Source organism: Abrus precatorius, unplaced genomic scaffold (genome assembly GCF_003935025.1).
Source record: "Abrus precatorius isolate BTA unplaced genomic scaffold, Abrus_2018 Scaffold10, whole genome shotgun sequence".
Classification (NCBI taxonomy): Eukaryota; Viridiplantae; Streptophyta; class Magnoliopsida; order Fabales; family Fabaceae; genus Abrus; species Abrus precatorius.
In genome coordinates this window covers 35,399,268-35,409,887 of record NW_020874292.1, presented here as the reverse complement: position 1 = coordinate 35,409,887, position 10,620 = coordinate 35,399,268, and the positions used below count along the sequence as shown (strand labels likewise).

General features: G+C 34.0%; 2 protein-coding genes across 9 annotated transcripts; both read left to right on the top strand.

Moving 5' to 3' along the window:
* The first annotated feature begins 1,408 nt into the window (after nt 1–1,408).
* Nucleotides 1,409–4,569, top strand: LOC113868113 (APO protein 2, chloroplastic). 2 transcript variants are annotated; one of them, XM_027503688.1, is made up of 3 exons: nt 1,409–1,769; nt 1,909–2,258; nt 3,401–4,569. In XM_027503688.1, exons 1-3 carry the CDS (start codon nt 1,614–1,616, stop codon nt 4,227–4,229), a joined length of 1,335 nt encoding a protein of 444 aa, XP_027359489.1. In that variant the 5' UTR covers nt 1,409–1,613; the 3' UTR covers nt 4,230–4,569. The 2 variants fall into 2 exon arrangements, with proteins under 2 accessions (XP_027359489.1, XP_027359483.1); XM_027503682.1 differs by having other exon boundaries at nt 1,578–1,769; nt 1,906–2,258.
* LOC113868128 (1-acyl-sn-glycerol-3-phosphate acyltransferase 1, chloroplastic-like) lies at nt 1,578–10,118 on the top strand. Of its 7 annotated transcripts, none has more exons than XM_027503709.1 (8): nt 1,578–1,631; nt 5,506–5,643; nt 6,367–6,427; nt 6,623–6,784; nt 6,872–7,278; nt 7,382–7,483; nt 8,832–9,123; nt 9,624–9,976. In XM_027503709.1, the coding sequence occupies exons 1-7, from the start codon at nt 1,614–1,616 to the stop codon at nt 9,042–9,044; spliced, it is 1,101 nt and encodes a 366-aa protein (XP_027359510.1). In that variant the 5' UTR covers nt 1,578–1,613; the 3' UTR covers nt 9,045–9,123; nt 9,624–9,976. The 7 variants fall into 7 exon arrangements, with proteins under 7 accessions (XP_027359510.1, XP_027359497.1, XP_027359504.1 ...); XM_027503696.1 differs by lacking the exon at nt 1,578–1,631 and adding an exon at nt 5,081–5,353 and having other exon boundaries at nt 5,442–5,643; XM_027503718.1 differs by lacking the exon at nt 1,578–1,631 and adding an exon at nt 5,911–6,034 and having other exon boundaries at nt 5,514–5,643.
* The last annotated feature ends 502 nt before the right edge of the window (nt 10,119–10,620 follow it).

The following is a 10,620-nucleotide window of genomic DNA, read 5'->3' as shown; positions in this document are numbered from 1 at the left end:
ATTTTAAATAAATGTTTCCTTTCACTCATCCCCGTAATTAGAACACTCGTTCACTGAAGTGTTCTTCTTTTCTTTTCTTTTTGTTTCCCTGCAACCCTGTATATCTATATATACAATGTAGTGCAGCATCAATGGCTATGTTTCGGAAGGAACAAGGAATAAGCACAAAACATGCTTATTTAGCATGAATCCTAAGAGTCCCATTATCAAATTTAAAGTGGTTATTAAAATGGTTTCACGAACTGTCACGTAATTTTAACAACATCTAATTTATTATGCTCAATCTGTTCTTTACATTAAAAAAAAATTTGGTAATAACTTAATTTCATCATTATTTCTAGCGTAAATGAATGCATGGTTCATCAATGTTAATTAATCAATCAATTTATTTATTCACAATAAGTCTTTTGATATATGCCTTGATCGTTTCTACGTTCAATCTTTCAAACAACTCTTTGTAAGGTTCTTTCAGATGGACCTTTACATAAATCTATATACATTGAAGCTTACATACGATGGTTTTGTTAATCAAAGACATTTTATTTTTTTAATGCTTGTGTTTTGGTCATCAAAATATCAGGGATGATTCGGATGAACATTCCAGAGATTTTTGGCTTTAACATGTCTTCTTGTAATTTATTTATATGCCATTGTTTATTGTTTTTCCTGTAGCTCTTCAACGTAGCTTATTAGGAATCTCAAAGAAGTATGAAAATGTGTATATTTTGTCTATTGATCTTAAATTCCGTGATCAGAATAAATCTTATGCTTTTTAAGTTTTTTAAATTTAATTTTTTATTAACCATCTTTTCCTCTCTCCCTTTCTCCTTTTCTTTCCAATTTTTCAAACTCTTTTATTCTATTTTTTTTAAATTTTCAAACAAAGTTTTGAAGATGTAGTTGTAATATTACAAAGCTATCAAATTGAATAAAAAAAAATTAAAAATCAAGTTATCTAAAAATCATAATTCTTGAAATTGCAAAAATTAACTTTTTTTAATTAGATTGAATGAAATTTTAAATCTAATTTTAAAAATAAATCCAACTCAAACCTAACATACATGTACATATGTAATTTTATTCATGAAATTAACTGGTCACCTATACAACTCTATATTTATAAAATTACAATATTTAATTATTTTTCATGATTTTGCTTTTAAAATTATATTTTATCATTTTAAGGTATTTACAAGTTGTTTTACATCTTTACCAAAAAATAAGTTGTTTTACATAAATTTAAAGTTATTTTTATATATAACATATTTTTATATAAATTTTATATATCATATAAAAATGAGTTTTAATTAAAAGTAATCTACAAAATAATAAAATAACTTATTTATGGTCCTTTGGATCCAACTAATCTAAAATGTTAAATATGTAATAACCAAGAAAAATGGGGCTTAGTAACTGGGAGGGTGTTTGTGTAAGGTTAGGTTCTATTCCACTCTGGTGTGAGGATAAGAATTGATTGAGTGGGGCGTGAGATTCTTGCTGCTTCACAGTAATCCACTACCATTGTGGTGGATGCCCAACTCAAGCTTCTCGTTTCACTGTTCAACAATTCCAAATTTCCAATCTAGGTTTATTTTTCAGAGTCAACATTTTCAATGGTTTCTGGGACCTCTATGAACGTGAACATGACCATGACCATGACCATGTCACTGCCTAATTCCAAGAGAATTACTGTAACTCCAAAGGATTCTCTTTCGCTGAAGCCCAACCCTTTATCTTCTCTTAGTTCATTCCATTCCTTCAGTTTCCAGGTATTTCTCAAATGGCCACTAAGAAATTTTTAATTTTGAGCGTCAAATTCTGTTGTAAGGTATCTGAATTTCGTGAAATAATTCTTGAAATTTCCTGTGTATTTATTATGATTCTCTCTGTCTTTTTGTTTTTAAGCAGAGCTGTAGCAGTAAGATTAATCTTCCTGTCAAGATTAGAATTCAACCAGAGAAATTTTGTCTGCATGGCTTCACAATCAAGAACGAAGTGCCCCAAAATGCTGATTTTCCTCGGCATTATTCGAGAAAAGAGAAGAAGCCTTTTCCAGTTCCCATTGTAGAACTGCGACGAGCAGCGAGGGAGAGGATGAAGAAGATGAAAGATGAGCCAAGAAGAGCAATGTCGGCACCCAAGAACGGGTTGCTGGTGAAGTGCCTTATACCGACTGCATATAATGTGTATAATGCTAGGATAACTTTGATTAACAATCTGAAGAAGCTGCTCAAAGTAGTGCCTGTGCATGCTTGTGGGTAATTATTATATGTCTTCTTATTCTCTAGCATACTTTTGGGCATTTGGCTAAGAGGTTATTTGGAATATTGGAAAACTACGTAAAATTACAAGTTTTTTTTTTGGTCCAGTAATTGTGCCACTACAGATCACTTTTGCTTCTGGCCTTGTAAGATATTCTTGCTTTGACAATTTGTTTGAAATGATGCATTAATAATCACAAAACTAATATGCCACTTCACTGTCTAGCTTTTAATTGTGTCATTGACTCATCATTAGTGTAACTAGAAAGTACCTATATCAGATATTGCCAAAGCCACCTATAATTTGCCATTGTGGTGGGCAATTGATTAGTATCTCATTTTGCATCTTGCACAAAGCAAAGCTTGCATACTTAGACTTGAAAGCCTCACATTATGTTGTAGCTATTATTCCCTTATGAAATGGACGGTATGTTTCATAAGAAGACTACTAGTTCCACTTGCTGCCGCTTTAGTCCTTACCAGTGTTGGCCACTTGCTTGGACCCATACATGGTAAGCATGCTGCCAAAACTTCAAGATTGAGGGGATTCATTGAACCTGAGTCATAGGGACAGTATAGGACATTTGAAAAGCTGTTCTTATGCTCTTAAAAATTGAAACCTGAATGTTTTCTGTTATATTTTCAGCCCAGTATCCATTAATGTGCATTTTCAACTAGACACACAAAATATTTAGGATCAAATCTGGCTACCTTTACAATATATTTCTTGTGCTTACCAGGCTAAACTTACTGAATTTGATTACCAAATTTGACCAGTTTTTTTTTTTTCCAATTTTAATGTCTCGACAAAAGATTTATATCCATATGTATAATTTCATTATTTCATTTAACCCTTGTACATTACTTTTACAAATAAGAAGTGTCTATTGCTACTTCAATGTGTCTACTTCTACTTCCAATTTGTGACTCTTATTTAATTGAAGTTTATAAAATTTCTGTCAATTATTAATTTGATTAGTGAAGAAAAATAAGGCTACTCTAAATAAAATAAAAAATACTTGAATAAGAGTGACATAGATACTCCCTTACAAATAACTGTAATTTAATGTCTACAAGTGGGGAAAAACAAGAAGTGATCAAATATTCTGAAGCGTCTTGATATTGAAATACTAATGCAGGTGGTGCAGTGAAATCCATGTTGGACCTGTTGGACATCCATTTAAATCATGTAAAGGTTCGAGGGCCAATACCCGCAAGGGCCTCCATGAATGGACAAATGCACATGTTGAAGATATATTAATACCAATTGAAGCCTATCACCTCTTTGATCGTCTTGGAAAGCGGATTACTCACGACGAGAGATTCTCTATCCCTCGGATTCCAGCAGTGGTCGAGCTCTGCATCCAAGCTGGTGTTGAAATTCCTGAGTTTCGCACGAAAAGGAGAAGAAAGCCTATTATTCGCATTGGGAGGAAGGAATTCATTGATGCCGATGAAAGTGAACTACCAGATGAAATCCCAGCAGGCCCTTTAAAACCATTACTAGTTGAAATACCTGATTCAGAAATAGTTGCTCCATTGGACAATGAAGTTGTCCCCCTTGCTGAGGAAACACTCCAAGCATGGGAACGAATGAGGAAAGGTGCAAAGAGACTAATGAGGATGTACAATGTGAGGGTCTGTGGATATTGCCCTGAAATTCATGTGGGTCCCAAGGGGCACAAAGCTCAAAACTGTGGCGCCCATAAACACCAACAACGCAATGGGCAGCATGGTTGGCAGTCTGCAGTTCTGGATGACTTGATCCCACCAAGATTTGTGTGGCATGTTCCTGATGTAAATGGACCACCCCTGGAGCGAGAGCTTAGGAATTTTTATGGGCAGGCACCTGCAGTAGTGGAAATGTGCATTCAGGCTGGTGCTGCATTACCAGAACAATATAAATCGACCATGCGGCTGGATGTGGGGATCCCATCAACTTTAAGTGAAGCTGACATGGTAGTTTGAGATGAAATGCTCTCATGGAAAAACCCCAAGTTTGATTACGGTGTAAATTGAATGGTATTTAAGATGTCATACTGAATGCCATGATAATTCTGGCTGGGGTATTGCTATTTTTGGCAGTTAGACAAACTTTATGTCATTTTCTATCATCTGTATACGCGCATAAAATATATAAAATTATTAGTGCAATGTTTTTCCGTCTCAGCTCTTGGAGGGGGAAAATGGATTGGGTGACCCTTAGTTGGAAAAGTTTTCTGATATTAATTGTTGATGCCAGGAATAACCTCTATAAACAGCGAATATACAAGTATTTTGATAATATAATGTAGCAAAAGAAAAAATCTGGGATATTCATTAAGAACCATATATTGTAACAGTTCTACACATGCACACTCTTCTGTCTTTTGGGTGTCACAGTCGTAAACCATTTTTATCAATAAACGAGAAAAAAATAAATTAAAAATGGATTAAATAAAGAAAACATTTAGAAGAAAACTAAAGGCACTATAGAGTGACGAGTGGTACTTGTACATAATTTTCGATTTATTTAGATAAAGTTATTTTTTAATGTACGTCCAACATTATACGATAAATAATATTTTATTAAAAAAAAGTATAATATTTAATATCCTGACTGCATTTTTTTTTATAATATTATATGATTTTTAATAAAAAATTACAACATATAAATCATTATAAGACGTAAAATTGCAGTTGGAAACATCTTAAATAATCTCTGCCATTGATTTATTTATTTATAATCGACGGTTGAAACATCTTGATGCATCATGCACCAAATACATCATAGAAAACCTCTGAACCACATTGGAGAATTCATATAATCGTATCAGCAACAGCAAAGTTGATCCTTCCTTTGCAGAGAAACCAAATCTGATCAATAAATTAGTGCAAAGAAGCGTGTTTTTTGCGTTCTAAAGTACATTTAAATTTGATCCTTGAAGGTTGTGTTTCGTGGAAGCGATTCAAAACAAAGAACTTGACCGTCGATTAAATCGGCGGGTAGAAAAGGAAGAAGCATTGTATTGTAGTTGACCTTGTGTCTCTTTATTCCATTACTATCTCTCACTCATATTCTGTGCACTCACCTGAAGATCCCGTTTTTCGAGGTATTGCATAAACCAGCCACTAGTCCAAATTCACTTCATGTTTCAATGTAATCGAATCCCTTTCGGTTGTGGATAATTTGCAATCCAGGTTTATTTTTTGAGAGTGAATATTTTCAATGGTTTCTGGAACCATTATGACTATGAACATGAACATGAACATGAACATGACCATGACCATGACCATGTCACTCCCTAATTCCAAGAGAATTAGTGTAACTCCAAAGGAATCTCTTTCGCTGAAGCCCAACCATTTATATTCTCTTAGTTCACTCCCTTCTTTCAGTTTCCAGGTATATGTCAAATGCCCCCTCATTAGCCCCAACTTGTTATTTCATTTTTTTTTAATTTGCCTGAATTGTGATTTAGTATATTCAAGGGGAAAACTATTATTTGAAGCTCCTTGATTGAGGTGGGAAAGAAAAAGAGGGCAATGTAATTTTCATTTGTTTGCGTTCTGCCCTTGCCCAATATAATTTTATTCAACTTCTGATTTGGTGGTTCTTATTTTCTCGAAAATAATTGCTTCATTTCTTAAGTGTTCTCTGTTTAATTGATAGTCTCTGTTATAACAAGACAACCAGCAATGGCCATGAAGGCGATGACCTTTGGTAACAACTTCTGTTTGTTGCCGCCATACGAGAAAGTTTGTCATTGGTTTGGACAGAAACTGGATGCATGAAGGTGATTGGAGCACTGGTAGCAGTGCTCAGTAGGGGATCAAAAGACGCTGACATGGCAGAATTTAGGCACTTAATACCATAATATAGTATCAAGAAGAAAGAGAGGGAGAGAAACAAGTTTGATGGGAAAACTGAAAAGAATAGTATTATTGATCTCACGAATGATTTAGTTCAATGACTAACCAAAAGTAGTTACAACTAATACAACTGCATTAAACATAAACTTTAACAGTGACTACAAGTATCAACATGTATAAATGCTTTTTATTATTGTTTATTTTTTTTGTCTTTATGTATCCATTTGTGTATGATTGAACTGCACTTGCATTGCAGTTGTGCACTCACAGAGGAACAACAACTTGGAGACACCCAGTTTTAAGGACATCACAAAACTGTAACTCTCTGCTCCTCTCTCAATAATATCTTGCAGTACAAAAGATTCCTGGTTAATCTGGTTTTAAATTTATTGGTTTCTTATTTTTATACATGATTAAGGGTTTAGATTCGTATGTTTATCTTTAATACATGTCTGATTATAATTTATTTATAGATCAGTTATCTTTATTCTTTACTTTCTTTTCCTTTATAGCTCCTCAATGTAGCTTGCTAGGAATCTCCAAGGAGCACAGAAATGTGCTGTGCCTACCTGTTAGTCCTAAATTGCATGTTCGAAATAAATTCCCCAGAGATGTAGTTGTAAGATCTGAACTTACTGCAGCCAACTCTGCTGGAGATCATTATTCACTACCTGGTATGTATAAAATGTCCTGTTTGGTCAGATGTTGCGATTTACCTTTGAACAGGAATGGTCATTTAATTCATCTTCACTTAATTACAGAACTGAAAATGGAGTCTAAAATCAGGGGAGCTTGCTTTTATGCTGTTACTGTCGTCACTGCCATATGTCTTTTTGTAATGATGCTGGTTGGACATCCTTCAGTCCTCATATTTGATCGCTACCGAAGAAAGTTTCATCATTTTGTTGCCAAATTCTGGGCTATGCTGACTGTGACTCCGTTTTTCAAAATTGAATTTGAGGGATTGGAGAATCTTCTACCTCCGGATACCCCTGCTGTGTATGTTTCGAATCATCAGAGTTTTCTAGACATATATACTCTTCTTACTCTAGGAAGAAGCTTTAAGTTCATAAGCAAGACAGGGATATTCCTCTTTCCAATAATTGGGTGGGCAATGTTTCTTCTAGGCACCATTCCTTTAAAACGCACAGACAGCCGAAGCCAGCTGGTATTCTTGCACGATTATTTTCTGTAAAATTATTTTCCTCCTTTTGGATTAAACGATACCAATAACGCTCAATTCATTAGTCTGTTTGCTTCTTGACATATAGGACTGTCTAAAACGATGCATGGACCTTATCAAGAAAGGGGCCTCTGTTTTTTTCTTTCCAGAGGGAACACGCAGTAAAGACGGAAAACTAGGGACTTTCAAGGTGAGTTTGTCTCAAAATTCTTGTAATCATTTTCATCTTTATAAATAATCATGTTCTAAGAATCAAAAAGTTGTATATCGTATTAGCTTTATGTTATTATGCAACAAAGGAAGAGTGCATAAACATGTGGGGCCACTGCTTGACAAATAAATAATGTGCCAAAGTTGGAGCCAAAGAATGGAAAAATGGTAGAAGAGTGAATACTGATAGCAAGATGTGCTATAATCACTACCCTAGTGATAGACCACCAATTAAGTTTATGTACAATAGGAGAGAAGAATAGGCCAAACTCAGATGCGCCCGCGCCCAGTTCTGTTAATAAAACCACATAGGAGAATGTGAAAGAGAGGAGTTAAAAGATTATAGAAATGAATTGGAGTTTTTTTGGGTAAAGTTGTAACTATAATGCGCAGAGAGTCTTGAAAGTTGGAACATCTTAACATTTCATTTGTTCCTATCTTCTCTAGGAAGCCATTCCCCAGAGAATAGAGTTCACACTAAGAAAGTTACTTCCCCGATTTTGTGGCATTTTTTCATCTTTTCCTTAATTCTTTAACCAATATCTTAAACCAAGATACTTAATACACCTATTTATTTATGCTAATTATCTAGTTCTAGCATGTTGTTATAATTGGTTCAGCGTGAAATTTATTATCACATCATCCAATGCAAAGAAAGTATTTTATTAAAATATGATAAATAAAAAAGAGAGGATATTATAATGGAAGTAATACCTATTTTTGTGAAAGATGAAGATAATACCTTGGAAAATGTAGAACAAAGAGTCTTTGATAACATTGCAACTTAACAAGACTCATAAAACAGTTAGAATATTAATAATATTCTAAATGAACTGATTTTATAACTGGTCTCTACCCCCAGTCCCACCTTCCTGTTTTCAGGTAGGAATGACCTGCTTTTGGACTGGGATGCTTATCACAAGGTGACACATTGGCATTAGGTCACTTGATGAAGTGTTGTGGAGAGATTTAATGATTATATAGAAGCTATCCCTGTTATTCCTCTCTCTTGGACCCAGGCACCCAGCACACAGATAATTAAGAAAGAGCTGGGGTGTTTCAACGACCCTGGATTTTTTGGCCAACATGGTTGGCTCAACTAAGTTGTCTGAAAAATAGAGTCTGCTTCCCTGCTTTGTGATGATTAAAGTGAAATGCCGAATGAGTCTGATGATGAAAACAATGTGTTGGCAACTTTCAAATTAAGATAAATTATTTTTAACTCTGTTTCTGCTGCTGTCTTTTCTTTTAATATCTTTATGCTGGCTAAGATTTCATGTCAACTAATTAACTGTAATTTTTATAACTTTCCTTGTGGGGATGTGCAGAAGGGTGCTTTTAGTGTTGCTACAAAGACAAATGCACCAGTGGTACCAATTACCCTTATTGGAACTGGCCAAATCATGCCTGCAGGAAGGGAGGGAATAGTGAACGTAGGTTCTGTGAAAGTTGTTATACATAAACCTATTATTGGAAAGGATCCTGATCTGTTATGCAAAGAAGCTAGAAAGACAATTGGAAGTGTGCTGACTCAAAGCTGAGAAATATCCTGCAAAAGAGTTCTTTTAATTTCTATTCAATGAAACCCTAACATCCTCTGCCTCGAAGGGAATTTGAAAGGTAAAATATCAAATGCCTTCCTCTTCCCTGATTAGGGATCATGTAAACCCTCTATCAACTAGCAAGTGCGTTTTGGTATTGTATAGATGAACTATGGTCATATGTACATTATTTTGGTTTGGTGTAATTCATTATTTGAAAATATTTTTTATGTTCCAAAATTGGATTAAAAAAATGACAATTTGCAATTTCAGATTATATAGAGGAAAAGGCAAAAGAAAGTGAGAAAAAAGAGAACGACAAAAAAAAAAAAAGTATAGAAATAGCAGAAGCCTATGATATAGCTATAAGAACACAATTCTGCATGTTAGTCTTGCGAGTGTTTTTTACCAAACCTAATGGTGTCATGAATCTCGTGATCTATGTAACTGACTTTACCTAATGAGATAAGACATGATTGGTGTTGTTGATGTTGTAGTCTTGCAGGTGTTTTTGGGGTGGGGCATTTGAGATGAATTATCTTGTTTATACTGAACATTTTGTTACTTCCTGTGGTGCAGTCATGCTTTGCTTAGGTGGATAATCTTGATTCAATGTTGGAGGACCAGGTCTACTAGCTTTGAGTTTGAACATGTTAGACAAACATTATCAGTCATAATTGGTTCCTCTGCTTTTTCCTTTGGAGAGGGAAGAGAGGACCCGAAGGGACTGTGAGGTTGTCCTTTGCATCTTATGCGACAAATAAGATTAACTGTACCTATATTCCTAAGTTAAGAATTTTAAACTTTTGGGAAAGAGTATGGGAATAGCGAACTATAAGAATAGCTGTGTAAGTTTCAGAAATGATGATGCTTTTAAGAGAAAATACTATTTGTAAGTACAGTTCGCACATTTTTGCAAGACAATGTTGAAAAGGTAAACGTTATCCACACGTGTGACATTACCCATTTAGCCACCTATGTGAAATTTGGCGAACAATTATTTAGTAGGGTAATTTGGATCAGCAAGTTGTTTTTTGGGTATACTATTTAATAGTTTGAGTTGAAATTCGTAGCCTAAGAAAATAAGCTGCTGTATTTGTTGAGGTTTACTTTCGCCAAAGAAATATTCATTTAGAAGTTTTGTTAGTTGTAAGATCAAGATATCATTCCAAAGGGAAGTCATGGTTATTGGGAATTTAAACAGCTCAATTCCAACCCCTTTTTTACAAGATAAGTTTTGTATAATTACCTTTTATTATTAAAACTTTAGTAATGCAAAATATAATTTACAAATCTTATTATTTAATAAGGATATGTATTTTATAATCGGTTCTTAATGCATATATTTATAACATGCAAAAATATAGGAACAGACCTTCCTATGTTCTAATATAACATGATGGATTATGTTAGTAAATTTCAACCATTTAATTTAATGAAAAGCTTAAAAAAGGTTTCATATTTCTAACAAAATAATGAATGGTTATACTTTTATCTCAACAACTAAATTTATCACCTTTTTTATACTTTACTTTTATAATATATAACAATTTATTTAACATATTTTATGTATTTA